A 15,547-nucleotide genomic window follows, 5' to 3' on the forward strand; every position below is an offset into this window, starting at 1 on the left:
ACACTGTAGGAACTTGTGGAACCAAGGGGATCATTGTGACACTGTGGGGTCTTGAGGAACCATGGGATCATTGTGACACTGTGGGGTCATGTGAAATGCAGGGACATTGTGACACTGCAGAGTACCATGGATCCAAGGGACCATTGCGACAGTGTGGACCCTCACAGAACCAAGGACATCATTGTGGTTCTGTTGAACCGCATGGTCTCAAGGGGCCAGTGTGAAGCAGCAGGGCTTTGTGGAACCAAGAGGCCATTGTTGCATTTCAGGGCCTCATGGAGCCAAAGGGCCGTTGTGATCCTGTGGGGCACCATGGATCCATGGAGACCATTGTGGCACTGCAAGGCCCTATGGAATCATTGTGACACTGTGGGGCCATTGTTGCACTACTGGGCCCCAACAGAACCAAGGGACCATGGTGACACAGCAGGGCTTCATGGAACACAAAGACCATTGTGACACTGTGGGGCCTTTTGGAACCATGGAGACCATTAAGATCCTTAAGCACTTGTGTAACCAAGGGGCCATTATGATGCCACAGGACATCATGGAAGCAAGAGAACCACTGTGATGTTGCAAGACTTCATGGAAGCATAGAGCCATGTGACACTGCAGGGCCCTATGGAACCAAGAGAACACAAAATAGGTCTGGCTGTCTTGGCCTCCCAGGAGTCACCTGACAGGTCTGGCTGACCTTGGAATGTGGAAGGCATTCCCATCTGACCCTGAAACACTGGAGCTCTGGGCTTTCCTTTGTATGGGAAAGAACTGTCCATCTTTTCCAGGTATCCATGGCCAAAATTAGGATTCCACCTCCAAATTTCTGTGTATCCAAGGATTGCTGCTAGAGAAAAGCTGCCAGGACAGACAGGTCTGGCTGGTCTTAATTCCTGAGTGCCAGCACTGACCTGTTTTCCAAAAACTGTAAAGGTCTCTATGCTTTTCTTTTCATGGAAAAAATCCTCCTTCTCCAGGCGCAAATGTCTGAAATTAGGATTCCATATTCATAATTTTGAATATCTAAGGGTTGCTCCCAGACAAAGCTGCCGGGACAGACAGGTCAGGCTTGCCTTGGCCTCTGGTGGCTGCTGTTCTTCAGCTCCTGAAACATGGGGGTTCTGTGGTTTCCTTCTTATGGAGACCAATGTGACATGAAGGCCTTGTGAAATGAAGGGGCCATTGTGACACTGCAGAGCACCATGGATCCAAGGGACCACTGTGACACTGTGGAGCCTTGTGGAACCAAGGACATCACTGTGGCTCTGTTGGGCCCCATGGTCCCAAGGGGCCGGTGCAAAGCAGCAGTGTGGGAGTTAGCTCGGCTGTAACTCAGAGTCAGCCAGATTTTGTCCTGGAAGAACCAGGCATGAGTTTCAAGCCCTGGGAGTCATTTGTTTAACTTAGGATGAGCTTGGGAGTTCCTCGATAGCCTTTAGTGTTGTTATGCTAAGTTGTCCAAGTTCTGCTTCCCTACTGATTACTTTTTCCCCCTATATGGCTATTGTTCTAGAGTGTTGTACCTCCAAGTGTATATATTGTTACTTTCTCTCAGGTCTTTGGATCCTGCCCCTCATTCTGGTCTTGACTTCTCCATATTTTTTGTTTTTCACTCCATTTTTAAAGTTCTTTTTGGGCAACACCATTGAACCCGCTCCTTTTCATTTTTGCCACCCTCTCCCTGAAATCAGGGAACCAGAGAGGTGTCTCAGCCACCCTCACTGTGACATCTAGTCCCTGAGAAGGGACCCTGACATTCATTTACGTCAGCTGGGGTTAGCTGAGAGATAGGCCAGGGCTCCCCGGGATTGTGGATTGTGCCGGGCCCAGTGGATTCCCCATCACTTCGAGGGACCTGAGCCAGCAATGGTGGGGACGATGACGGTTTCCTCCTATGGAGGATTGCAGATGGGTTTGGAAAAAGGCAGGACATTTATCACCCATTTTGCCACTGTGTTTTTAAAATATGGATCCACATCCCATAATTGATTTGGGGTGTTCTGGTGGCTGTTTCCCGCAAGGCGGAGAAGGAGAAAAATGGGTGGCCAGTTGTCCAAAGTAGAAAGGAGCTTATGTGGACTTTAAGGTAATTCTCACTGATCATGACAAAATATTTTCAAAGAGTGAATTAAAATAAATTCTGAGGTGAATCATTACAAATTTTCCCAGTCACCTCTGCTGATGAAATCCACACCACTGAATTTTGGGACTCAGTGGGAGTTAAATTGTACAACCTTTCAATCAAAAGGGACCCCATAGCACCCCGTATGCTCCCCATCTTCCACAATATCCTTAAAACCCTTCACCAGCAAGCAGGGAGTGAAAAACTATCTGTCAGTCACTCCTAAGCCAAGACCTCCCCTGAAACCTGCCTTTCTCAGACCTTCCATGATGGTCCAAGATGGCAATTGCCACGCTGCCTTGGAGCATCAGGCCCTGGAGACCCAAGATTCAGGCTCCTGAGCCTGAATGTGGCTCAGGAGCCCCACCGTTGTCCCACCATCTTGGCTCCTCCACTTCCTACTACCACAACGTTCCCTTCTGCCCTGAACCAACCTCCAGACTCCACCCCTGTAACTGCAGGCCATGCCCCCACTGTCAATCATCCTCTCCACCCTGGGCCATTCCTCCAGAACTCCACCCCGAAAGTCCACTATCCTTAACCAAAGCCCTTACTCCCCAACACCTGACAAAATGGTGGCACCCGCTGCCTCACCCTCCAGCAACAATATAACCCCCATGGTAAATGATACTAAGCTTGGCTCTCACACTATTTCTAACCCAAGTGTTTCTGCTCCCAGTTATTCTTCGCCCTGGAAGACAGTTTGGACTCCCCAGAGCCACCTTGCCCCTCAACCCTGGAAGATTCCTGGGAAAGGATCCAGAAGGAAGCAATTGTCCTGGTTTAGGGCAAGTTTGGGAGATAACCCCCAAAGGGGCTTCTCTACAAAAGCAGATTCAATTGCCCCTCCCCCCTCCAACCGGTTCGGGAGAAAATATCTCCTTGGAGAAAAAAGTGGAAAGAAACCTGTTTATTAAACAATAGAAACCAAACAATATTAAATAATAAAACTTCTCACTGCTCCAAAGAAAGCAAACTCAGAACAGTCCCCTCCCCGGGTTGCAGCTCGGCTCACTCAGTCTTTGATCAGTCTCTGGTGCTGGAAACGCCGCGGCCCAGGCCCGGCCAGGGGGGCCACAGGTGGAGCTGCCGGTGCTCTTCTAGGTGTTCAGTCCAGAGCAGGCTTAAACAGGTCCAAGAAAAAGGAAAAAAAATCACAGTCCAGGGAACTTCTTTGCCTCAGCTAGCTAAAACTAACTAAAAGCAAGAAAAAGGGAAAAAAGGAGCTCTGTCCGGCTGTCTGTCCATCTGCAGACAACACAGTCCAGGAGCAGGAATGTGGAGGAGTGAGAGCAGTCTGAAAACAAACTGCGCGCTTCTTCCCTCCCCTCCTCACTGTCTGGAAGAGAGTCTTAAAGGTGTAAAACTTATTATTCAGTATAAACAGAACAAGACGATTGGGGATAAAAGCATCATATAGTCAACCCAGGACAGCAATTAAGGAAGGAGATTGGTAAGTAGTCTCGAAAATCCTTGTTGCCCTGGTACATTATGAAAGAAGGGGGCAGAATCCCAGGTATCAGCCATTGGTTTACAGGGAAATCAAGGATATGTGTAGGGCAGTGTAGGGGTCACAATTGTCGGTTTCTCTGGGTCTGGATTGAAGGCACTTGAGACAGTAGTTCATGTTCAGACTCAAGTGTTTATTATTTCTTATCAGTAAAACAGTCTCACTACTTTGGGTTCAGCAGCTTTTCATTAGAAGGCACAAAATGGCCAACAATCTCTTGTTACAAGGTCTTTTAAGACTAAACTATCCAATTAAGAACTGACATTATTTTCCCTTTTAACACAATAACTGATCCCAAAGAGCCCACAATGCGGACTTTTCTGCCCAATTACAAAATACCATCCAAACCCAAGAAGAAGAAGGAAGAAGAAGGAAGAAGAAGGAAGAAGAAGGATGAAGAAGAAACCCAGGACAACACCCTGTGCCCTCCATCTTGCTTCCATCCACAACATACTAAAAATCCCAAGCCCTAAATTTCTCACGAAGTGATACTCCTACACTACTCTCTATAATCTATTCCACACTTTTGTGGATTCTAATCTATCTTGAATTCTAGGAAACTTTCTCCAGGAATGAGGGTCAAAATCAGTGCTCCCCTGGGGGTCAGGACATGCCAGAACAGACAGAAATATTCCTGGTGCCCTGGACTTGCACAGGGCAGCTAAAAACCATGGGAGGGACTCACCTTATTTTAATGGCCGAACGAGGGCCAATGTTTACAGCACATGTCTTAACTCCCTACGATTTAAAATATATTATGACCATGTTTTTGTCACCTACAGAATATACCCTGTGGGAAAGGGGGATGGAAGTGTTTACTAAATCAATTAATAGCAGACTATGCTAATAATGAGGCAAGGGCGCAATTGACAATCAACCATCTAGCTGGAGAAGGACAACACAGCCTGCCAGATGATCAAGCAGCAGGTATCCCCAGAGAAATATTGGATGATATAAAAGAGATGGCTGTGAAAGCTTTAATCCAGGTACTAGATGGTAGCATCCCCAGTTTGGACTATGTAAATATAAGAACCTGGAGACCCTTACCTGAAATTTATTGATCACCTTAAACAGGCACTAGAGAAACAAGTCTGGGATGAAAAGACTCAAAATGAATTACTAAACTCATTGGGGGTAGCCAATGCCAACCTGGAATGTAAGAAAGGGCTGCGTGCCCTTCCACTAGAGATGGAACCCACACTCCTGCAGATGATTGAGGCTGTAATTGCCTCAGGACCACAGAACACGTAGCGGCCGTACAAGCCCAGGCCATTGGGCAAGGAGTTGCAGAGGCCCTAGTGGCCATGCCATTGCCCCTTTAAGGGGCCCCAGCAACATTTACAGGGCCTAAAAATATGTTTCCGGTGTGGTCAACAAGGACATTTTAGAAAATATTTTCTCCAGGGGGGAAGCGGGATATCCAGTCCCTAACGGAAATCAATATCAAATTAAGCAGAATTTCTGAAAAGGTAACTACATCAAACAGCTGTCAAAAAACTACCACCAGAATGCGAGGTGGCCTCACGCTATGACACAAATGTTGAAGGTGATGATGCCTACAATCGCTGAAGGTCAAGTAGCACAAACACCAATTACAGACCATGTAGCACTGAAGTCCAGCACCTCATCTCCCAGTTGCCAAACACCTTATCACCAGGGGCAAAATAGGAGTTGGTGAGTGTGGAATCTGCTGGTTTAAGTTACTATTTTGCCCATGCAATATCAACAGGACAGCTGGGGCCTGAAAATTGGCCCTGTGAACTATTAATCTTAGGAAACTGCTGATCAAGGACTGAAGGATTTTTCATATTGCCATCTGTACTATCAGTGGCCTGACAAAAAGAAATTACAGTACTGGCCCTGTCTCCTGACCCACCTTGTTTTACACCCCAAGGACTAACAATTGCCCAAGCCATATTACTTCCTGAACAGGATGCTGATGACACTTCACTAGTGATGTGGACCCAGGTGATAAATTGTGATCGACCAAAAATCACCTGCACTCTGGAACTTAATAATGAACATATTGTTTCGATAGGGCTTGTAGACATGGGAGCAGACGTGACAAGTATCTCACGTTCCAAGTGGCCTCCTAACTGGGTGCTCACAGCTACTGCAGAAACATTGTCCAGGATCAGAGGTGACAGTGACAGTCTCCAAAGTGCAGAACTCTTTAACATCAAAGGACCTGAAGACCAAATTGCCACAACGAGACCATTCATGGTAAAGGACCTTTGTGTATCCTGGCTAAGAACATCAAGCCCTACCTGCAGCCACTTAGTATCCACAGGGAAAGGGAAACCAAAGAAACCCCCCAAGTCCACCCCCAGACAAAAAACACCAGACAGCGACTCTAGGACCCAGACTAGACAATTCTTTCAAAGACGACACATAAGAAGCTTCTACTCACCTTCCTCAGGATGTTTGCAACCATGCTGCTCACAAGTGGATGGGTAGCCCTCACAAACACAAAGTATGGATAACTCTAGCAGAAGCCATGAAACAAGACACCCTGTGCCTGTCTGTCGCTAGCCCTGACAACCCCTTCTCCACCTTCCTAGTGGGATTGCCTACAGATGTCTGGCCAGTAACTGAGGATTCCATCCAAAGTATGAGAGGTGGCAATCCCGATGGCAAATGAAAATGCAACCCTGTCAGTGCTTGGGACTACTGGACCCAGAAGCTTCTGCATGCAGCGCTTGAACTCCAGGAGCTAAAAATTCTCAGCTCTGTAAAAATGGACTTTTGTGTAAGGTTTTGTTACCATCCAAGATGGGAGGAGGGTGAAAGATGCAAAATTACAAGAGAAAAAGAAACTATCAGGAGAGACATCTCCCCATATCATCCCACTTACAAAAACCAGAGCCGATGGTGTAATTGCACCTCTTCCATAATTTCTTGGTCCAGTAGCTATCCACTTCAGTTACTGCAGGGTGTGTTTCTTATTTGCAGGGATAGAGCATGGCCTGGTATCCTTTGACACATCAATGGCAGACCTTGTAGCTTGGGGAGGCTTACCTTGCTGGCACCCAACATGAAAATTATTAATGGCCAGAGAAACAGAGAAAAAAGAGCTATGCACTACTTTGAATCTGATTGCACAGATGATGTCACCTATTGGAGTAAAAACAACAGAATAGCAGCCTCCATCTTACTACCTTGGGTGACTGTGGATAAAGCTTTAGGACAATTAGACCATCTTGAGTACCTGTTAAGTAAGCAAACCAACGCTACCTGCCTTGCATTGAGTGGTCTGTTCTCAGATGTAGAGACCATGAGACATGACACCGTGCAGAACAGAGCTTTGTCTTGAGGGCTGCCATGGCAGCTGAGGACAACAACAGCTCTGCAGGCAAGTGGCCATGGAACCTGGCTGTAGAAATGGCTCCTTGGGGTGGTTTCCAAGGAAACCTGAACTGGTGTGGGTTGCCATGGCACCCAAACCCAGCAGTGGGGTCAGTGCAGTGTCCATGGCAACAGCCCCTTGCAATGGCCCAGTGCAGGTTGGGATGATGATCCACCCTCACAGCTGGCTAACGGCAGCTGGAGTGCTCTTGGTGGCACCTTGGGCTTGGCACACACTTGAGGAGGTTCTGTATTTTCAACAGAGAAACTCAGGAATTTCAGATTGCTTCAAGGAATTAAAAAGACAAAAAAACCCCTTTGGTTGTGTGCAGTCAGATCTCCAAGCAAAGCAGATCCCAGGTGAGCAAGGAGAGACAGGATGGGGATGGGGAATGTGGAGCAAGGTTGTTGACACTGGGTCAGAGCTCAAGGCACAGCTTCTCTGAACAGGCCAGACCTCCTTAGGAGAGTCCCTGGATCAGTGTCAGTTGCAGGATGCTGAAATCACCTCTTGTATAATAAGAAAGGTAGGAATACATATTTCCTAGAAGATCTTTGAAATATTTCTCCAGGAGGAAACCTTCCTGATGAACAGCACTAGACCAGAGGGAAATCAAGGCAGACCCAACTACTTTCTTGATCCTAATGAGCTCTGTGGTGCATTCGGAGCACAGCCCTTGAACCTCAGGGCCTGAGAGGAGATTGCATAAACCTTTCAGGAGTCGAAGAAAGAAGAGTACCCAAAGTGTCACAAATCATTAATGGGTGCCACGGAGGTCCATCCCCAACACAGGCTCCTCATGGATTCCTTGGAGGAGAGAATTGGAGGCCAGGATGGCACAAAAACTTCTCAAAGACTCAGTTGGGAAAGGAAAATTCAAAGTACCTTAAAAACCTTGAGTATCTCAAAGAATTAATAAGCCCCACTGAGTGTCAGTACAAAGCTCTCAAGTGACTCGTTAAAGCAGATAATTGGGGCCATGATTGCACAGACCTCTCACAGAGTCTGTATCAAAAAGGAAACACCAAGTACCTTAAAATAACTGAAGTACCTTGAAACATTAATGAGCCCTACTGAGTGTTGTTACTGACAAAGTATCTCCAGGGACTGATTACAGCAGATAATTGGAGGCCATGATTGCACAGACCTCTCAGAGACTCCAAGGCAAAAGCCAAACCTGAAGTCCTTTGAAAACCCTGCAGTTGCTGGGAGCATTCAGGAGCCCCCAGGGCCATTGCTGAGCAAGGCTCCCCAGGGACTCCTTCCAGCAGATCCTTGAGGCCACTGGGATGTGGGCTAGGGGGGGATGCTGAGGGCAGGACAAGGGGCTGACAGTGCCCAGCCTGGCTGGGGCTGTGCCAGGAGGCCCCAGGGCCTCAGGACAAGGTGTGTCCTCCCAGCCCTTGGTGGCACAGACCCTGCTGCTGTGCCCCAGGCCACCAAGACTTGGCTTCTCTTTGTCCCCACCTGGCATCAGTGCCTCCAGTTCTCTGCTCTGCCTGGGGTCTGGGGACACTTTCTGAGTCGTGTCCCTCAGTGGGACCCATTAAAAGTCCAAGAAACTTTGGAGTTGGATTCTGACTTGCAGTTCTGGAGAGGTTTCTTCAGCTGCCTCTCAGGGACTGATGTTCAGGGCCTGAGCACAAAGCCCCAGAGGGTCATTAAAGTCCTGCTGCTGTGTCTGTGCTGCTGAGCTGGGCTGGGCTCCTGGCACAGAGGCAGCTCCTGGTAAGCAAGAAGAGCTTCAAAAGCACATTTCTCTTGATGAGCAGCTCTTCTGCCAGCCCAGCAGGGCTGGGGCACTGCCTGCAGCCAGCCCGGGCACAGCACAGAGGCACAGAGAGCTTCAATCAGTCAGGGCTGGGAAGGTGCTGGGAAGTGCCTGGGGCAGAATCACTGCCAGCCCTTGGCACAGGAACCTCTGGCTGCAGGACAATGCAGCTGCAGCTCCTGGAGCCATCTCCTAAAGCTGGAACATCCCAATGCCTGCAGACCCTGTGAGTACATTCTCTGATTCTCTCTTGTGCAGAGCAGCCAGGGGTGCCCAGGGCTGTCCTGCAGAGCAGGCTCCTGCAGCCCAGGGCGCTGTGCTGGGGCAGGGACTCTGCTGCCTGCCAGGGACAGCTCTCAGCCAGCCCAGGGAGCTGCTGCCAGCACTGGGGGACAAGATATGGGTGGAAGGAGCCAGCTGGTAAAGCTTGGAAATATTCTCCTTGTGTGGTGAGGATGCTGCATTGGTCAGGACTGCTCCCAGTATGACATTTATCTGCAGAAGAATTCCAAGTAGTTTATGCTGGGAGAACAGCAAGGCAGGTGCTGTACAAAAGAGAAAATCCTGCTTTTTTAATCTACTGTTCTGGGTTGTCTGGATGGGAAATTACACATAGATATTCATCTCTCAGTTCAGGTGGAGAAAAATTAAAAAAAAAAAAAAATTCTCAAATCTTACTAATCCAGGCAGTGACAGAATCACCACAGGGCCCCTTAGAGGCACCATCAGTGTCACTTTTCCAGCCTCCTCAGAGTTGCTCTGACGTTGCCATCACAGCCTGCAGAGCCAGAGCTGCCGCTGGGGAGTGCCAGAGCTGGGAGGGGTCTGCAGGGCAGAGCTGAGCCCCCAGGGCTGGGCTGGGCTCTGGCAGCACTGGCAGGGCTCAGCCCTGGGCACAGGGAAGAAGCTGCTGGCAGGGACAGCTCCAGGCAGCAGAGCCCTGGGCAGGCAGTGGGGGGAAAATGCCCCCAGGCTATGCTGGGATATTTAAAGTCCTCTCCTAATCCAACTATTCCATGATTACTTTTTTTACATATGCCCAGGCCAAGACAGTGCAAATGTCCAACAGCAGCTCCATCAGGCACTTCCTCCTGCTGGCACTGGCAGACACGCGGCAGCTACAGCTCCTGCACTTCTGCCTCTTGCTGGGCATCTCCCTGGCTGCCCTCCTGGCCAACGGCCTCATCATCAGCGCCGTAGCCTGCGGCCACCACCTGCACACGCCCATGTTCTTCTTCCTGCTCAACCTGGCCCTCAGTGACCTGGGCTCCATCTGCACCACTGTCCCCAAAGCCATGCACAATTCCCTCTGGCACACCAGGAACATCTCCTACACAGCATGTGCTGCACAGCTCTTTTTCTTTGGATATTTCACTTCAGCAGAGTTTTATCTCCTGACCATCATGTGCTACAACCGCTACGTGTCCATCTGCAAACCTCTGCACTACGGGAGCCTCCTGGGCAGCAGAGCTTGTGCCCACATGGCAGCAGCTGCCTGGGCCAGTGCCTTTCTCAATGCTCTCATGCACACAGCCAATACATTTTCTCTGCCCCTGTGCCATGGAAATGCCCTGGGCCAGTTCTTCTGTGAGGTGCCCCAAATCCTCAAGCTCTCCTGCTCCAAATCCTACCTCAGGGAACTTGCACTTCTTGTGTTTTCCATCTGTTTGGGATTTGGCGGTTTTGTGTTCATTGTTTTCTCCTATGTGCAGATCTTCCGGGCTGTGCTGAGGATCCCCTCTGAGCAGGGACGGCACAAAGCCTTTTCCACCTGCCTCCCACACTTGGCTGTGATCACCCTGTTCATGACCACTCTTATGTTTGCCCACCTGAAGCCTCCCTCCATGTCCTACCCATCCCGGGATCTGGCCCTGTCAGTTCTGTATTCGGTGGTGCCTCCAGTCCTAAACCCCCTCATCTACAGCCTGAGGAACCAGGAGCTCAAGGCTGCAGTGTGGAGACTGATGACTGGAGGCTTTAAGGAGTATTAAACTGCTGGCTAATTTCGGCAAATCACTTATAATAAAATTCATCTTTGATGCATCTTGTTGATTTGGATGTGGGTTTTTTTTCTTTTTATTAAATTTCCTTTTATTAATATTGTCCACATTGAAAAGCCAATCTTTGTGCCATTTCTTTTTCTGTTTCTATCCACCTGCTTTGTGGCCACAGACTGTGTCAATGAGGACCTGTGCTCTCTGTGCCTTTAAATGAACTAAAGGATCTCCCAGCAGAGTTTTCTTCAGAGATCCCTCTATTTTTGCCTTCTCTGGAGCTGCAGCAGCAATGTCTGTGTGCAGAGCTGGGGCAAATCAGTGCTGGCCCAGCAGCTGTGCCCAGCAGCAGCAGCAGCACTTGGTGTTGGCAGTGCTGCTGCTGCTGCTGCCCCGCTGCCCTGGTGGCCCTGGTGTTGCTGCAGGGCCTGAGTGCTCTCGGGGCCGGGCACAGTCCTGGGGGTGGCAGTGCCGGGGCTGCAGCAGGGACAGGCCATGGGCACTGCTGGGGCAGCGCTGATGCCTCAGGCCAGGCCCTGGGGGCTGCAGGCTCCTTGCCCAGGCTCTCTCAAGAACACGGCCAGGCCAATGCTCAGCACAGAAAAGCCCCAGGCTGAGCAGCCCCAGGCTGGCCGTGGGCAGGCTGGGGGCAAACAGCATGGCTGGGGCTCTGCAAGGGCCCTGGGGGAGATGGGAAGGAGCAGCAGAGCAGGAGCTGATCCGTCAGGTCCTTTTCTGCCTGGCTGCTGTCCAGCCACTCTGTCCCCAGCCTGTAGCACTGCAGGGGTTGTTGTGGCCAAAGTGCAGGACCCGGCACTGGGACTTCTTCAACCTCACCTTGTTGGATTTGGGCCCTGGATCCAGCCTGTCCAGGGCCCTGTGCAGAGCCCTCCTGCCCTCCAGCAGACCCACACTCACACCCAGCTTGGTGTCATCTGCAAATTTGCTGATGCTGGACTCAATCCCCTCACACAGATCATCAGTGCAGATAATGGAATCCACGCTGGCTGGCTCTCATGCCTCAGCCATCCTGTGGGTGCCCTGTGATGGCTCTCAAGGTGATCTGTTCCATAACCTTGCCAGGCACCCAGGTCAGGCTGACAGGCCTGGAGCTCCCCAGATCCTCCTTCCAGCCCTTCTTGGGGATGGGCTCACATTGGCACCTCCACTCCTCTGGGACCTCCCTGCTGAGCCAGGACTGATGGTAAATGTTGGAGAGCAGCTTGGGGAGCTCATCCACCAGCTCCATCATCCCTCTAGGATGCATGCCCTCTGATCCCAGAGACACCTGTGAGCACCTGCGTGGCTCAGCAGGTCTCCAGCTGCTTCCTCCTGGATTCCAGGGGCTGTTCTGCTGACTGTGCCCATCTACCAGCTCAGGAGAACACTTGTCCTGAGGATGGCCTGTCTTATTGTTGAAAACTGAGGCAAAGAAGGGGTGAAGGACCTCAGCCCATTCTTCATCTTTGGTAATCATATCCTTCACAATAAGAAATGCAGGTTGTCCTTAGCCCTTCTTTTGACATTAATGTGCTTATAAAAACATAATAATTATCCTTCACAGAAGTATCCAAGTTAAGTTGTAACTGAGCTTTCACTTCTCTAATTTTCTTTCTGCAGAACCTAACAACAACCTTAAACAATTTTCTTTCTGCAGAACCTAACAACAACCTTAAACATTTACCTGCCCCTATGTCCGAAGGTGCTGCACCCTCTTTTTAACCGCTAAATTCCTGCAAAAGCTCCATGCCCAGCCATGACAGTCATTTCCCCTCTGGGTCATCTTTCTGCACAAAGGGACAACCTACTCTTGCTCCATCAAGATTTCTTTTTTGAAGTGTTTCCATCCTTCCTGGAACTTGTTGTTTTTAAGGGCTGTTTCTTTTAAAAGAATTAGTATCTGATTTGGTGCTCCCCAAATCTGCATCCTCAATAGGCCAAAGTCTGCCCTTAAAAGTCCAGTGCAGAAGATTTATTTATGCCCCTCCTTCTTTCATGTAATATTGAAGCAATTCATAATTTCATGGTCACTGTGCCCCAAACAGCCTCTGACCAGCACTTCTCCCACCAGCCCTTCTCTGTCTGTGACCAGCAGGAGACACAGCTTTCCTTGCGAGTGGGAATTGCAGGAAACATCCCCAAAGTGCAGCTTGGAAGGTTCAGGCTGGAGCTGAGGAGAAAGCAAAGTCCCTGCCAGGGTGAAATTGTGGTGCTCGAGGTGTGGCAGCGTGAGGCTGCGCCATGGCCGGCTCTGTGTGCCAGGAGCCGGCAGCGCTGGGTGCAGGGAGCCCAGGGAGGGCACAGAAACGCTGGGTGAGAAATGCTGGGGCACAGCGAGAGGGGCGAGTGCAGCCGGCCAGGGCACAGGAGCAGCACGCACAGGGGGCACAGCCTGCAGGACAGATGGCCGAGGGCTGGGCAGGGCTGGCAGGGCCACAGGCACCCAGGCCTTTGTGCCCTGGGCTCGGGCAGCGCCTCTGGAGGCCCCACAGCAGGAACTTTCCTGGCAGGGGCTGCACTTTGGCTCTCCCTCGGCCTCCCTGGCCAGGCTGGCAGGGGCTGCAGGTTGATGGCATTTGTCCTTGCTGCCCCTCACATCCCCCTGCCCCACAGACAGCCCCGAGCCACCCGTGAGGGACAGGCCCTGCTGGCCCAGGCTGGGCTCAGGGCTTGGCCTTTCTGCTTCCCCCAGCCAGCCCAGGCCTTGCTCAGCATTGCAGTTCCCTGCCTGAGCCTTGGGCTCCCTGCACTCCTGGCCTCAAGGATCTGCTCTCACCAGTCCCGGGGAGCCTTTGGCACTCCCTGCCCTCACTGGGGCCCAGCCATGCTCCAAGGCACTTGGAGTTTTGCTGCTGACTCCTTGAGCAGCTTCTTCATCCTTCTCTCAGTGCCTGAGGCTCCTGGACCCAGCCCCAAATCCACCGTGGGGCTGATTGAAACACAGAAAGCCCTCAGGAGCTCTTTGTCTCCCTTCAATTGTCTTCAAGTCTCCAGGGCTTCTGCAGTGATTGGAGTTAAGGAGGGAGATTACAAAGTGCACCTCATGATTTTTGGTTTTTTAATCACATATGTGAGTTTGGTTTTTATTTTTCATTGCAGAGAAGAGGTGATAGAAGCATTCCTCAAGTGATCTTGATGCTGAATGTCTTTTTAGGAGGTCTGGGCATGGAGACGAATGAGCCCTTTTGGGCTGACCCTGTTTGGACAACCTGCTCTTCACCCCCTCCCTCACCATGTCTGTCATAACCCACCTGGGACTGACATCCCAAAATATCCAAAAATGTTTCTGTAATTTATTCTTTTGTTTTATTCTGTAACACATTGTTTTGTGTGATTATTTAATTATGTATATATTTATTTTCATTTATAATATTAACAGTGGTTTTTCTTACCTAGTTTTTATATTTGCATAAAAAATCTATACATTTTTAGTAGCCAAGAACATTAATGTTCTTTGGTTCTATGTAGCACATTCCCCTTCCTTAATTAATGGAGATCTATTGGCTATTTATTTCTTCCTCTTTATGGTAATTAGTAATATGTCCAGTCATTTTGTCATCGTTTTTATCATATTTTTCTCAGACAGGAGCATGGGAGAGCCTTTTGGTGTCCAGAGAGACATTTCTGGGGCAGATTTGAGGCAGTTGTGGGTCTGGGGAGGGAATTTAGAAAGAACTTGAGGGTATGGACGACACTTAGGGGAGCCGGGTGGGCACTTGGAGGGGCACTCAGGAATTCTGAGGGACAGTTCGGGGTCCGGGGGAGCACTTGGGGGTCGAGGGCGGCCCTTGGAGGTCAGGAAGGGGAATTTGGGGCCCTTCGGGGTCTGGTCGAGCCCTTCGGGAGCTCGAACGGGGCTCTCTGGGGCGCGGGGGGTGATGGGAGTTGTAGGCGCGGGTACAATACGGGTTAATCGCGCCGCAGAGCATCAAGGGAGTTGTAGGCGCAGCTGCAATGGCTTTTGGTGATGGCGGGGCATGACGGGAGATGAAGTCCCAGCTCGAAGAGCGCTGTACCTACGCCGCGGAGCATGATGGGAGCTGTAGTCCCGGAAGTGGCTGGACTGCGGCCACTTGGGGGTTCAGGAAGGCACTTGGGGTGACACTTCAGGGCCCGAGCCGCGACTTGAGGTCCTCGGGGGGAATGTAAATGGTTCAGAAATACCTGGGGGGCGCTTGGGGAGCTCCAACTGGGCTCTTTAGGGCCTGGGGCACGGCACGAGTTTTAGGTGCGGGGCTGTGCTATGAGGAGCTCTGGGGCTGCGGGGGATGAGAGGAGATGAATTCCCAGAAGTGGCTGTACCGGGCATCTGTGGGGCTGGGAGCACTCAGGGGATCCGGGGACTCTTTTGCGGGGTCCCGAATGGGCTCTGAGGGGCACTGAGGGATCCTGGAGTGTCTGGGGATACTTAAGGAACAGATGGGGTCGGATACCGGGGTGGGGTCTGTGGAGCGCGGGGCATGAAGGGCGTTGTAGTCCCAGCTCCAGTGGGGTGCTATCGGGCAGCGGGGCATGACGGGAGTTGTATGGAAAATAGAAAATATGGCACTGACACCAGGCACCGCCTTCGACAGTCCCTGACCGGTGCTGATTGGCAGCAGGTTTTGATGGGCGGGAGCCTCGGCAAATGGGAGGCAGTGGAGGCGGGAACAGCCCATTCACCCTCTCCAGTCCCTCCCAGTAGAGCCCGGTTTATTCCCAGTACAGCCCCTGTGCCCCTTCAGTACCTCCCAATACCCATGAGTACATTCCCAGTCCTTCCCAGTTCCCCCCTGTGCCATGCATAGTATGCTCTAGTGTCCCCCAG

The 15,547-nt window shown here is 50.8% G+C and overlaps 2 protein-coding genes across 2 annotated transcripts in view; one reads left to right on the plus strand and one right to left on the minus strand.

Annotated features, from left to right (window-relative positions):
- The window catches only part of LOC135305571 (zinc finger protein 850-like), a 296,716-nt gene that overhangs the window by 259,595 nt on the left and 21,574 nt on the right, over positions 1–15,547 (minus strand). The window lies entirely within an intron of this gene.
- LOC135306002 (olfactory receptor 14J1-like) lies at positions 9,973–10,737 on the plus strand. Its single transcript, XM_064429574.1, has one exon. The coding sequence runs from the start codon at positions 9,973–9,975 to the stop codon at positions 10,735–10,737; it is 765 nt and encodes a 254-aa protein (XP_064285644.1).

The sequence above is a fragment of the Passer domesticus genome, chromosome 8 (assembly GCF_036417665.1).
Source record: "Passer domesticus isolate bPasDom1 chromosome 8, bPasDom1.hap1, whole genome shotgun sequence".
In the NCBI taxonomy this organism is placed as follows: Eukaryota; Metazoa; Chordata; class Aves; order Passeriformes; family Passeridae; genus Passer; species Passer domesticus.

Excerpts from the sequence above, each read along its gene's own strand:
- LOC135306002 (XM_064429574.1), top strand. The coding sequence starts at position 9,973 with ATGTTCTTCTTCCTGCTCAACCTGGCCCTCAGTGACCTGGGCTCCATC.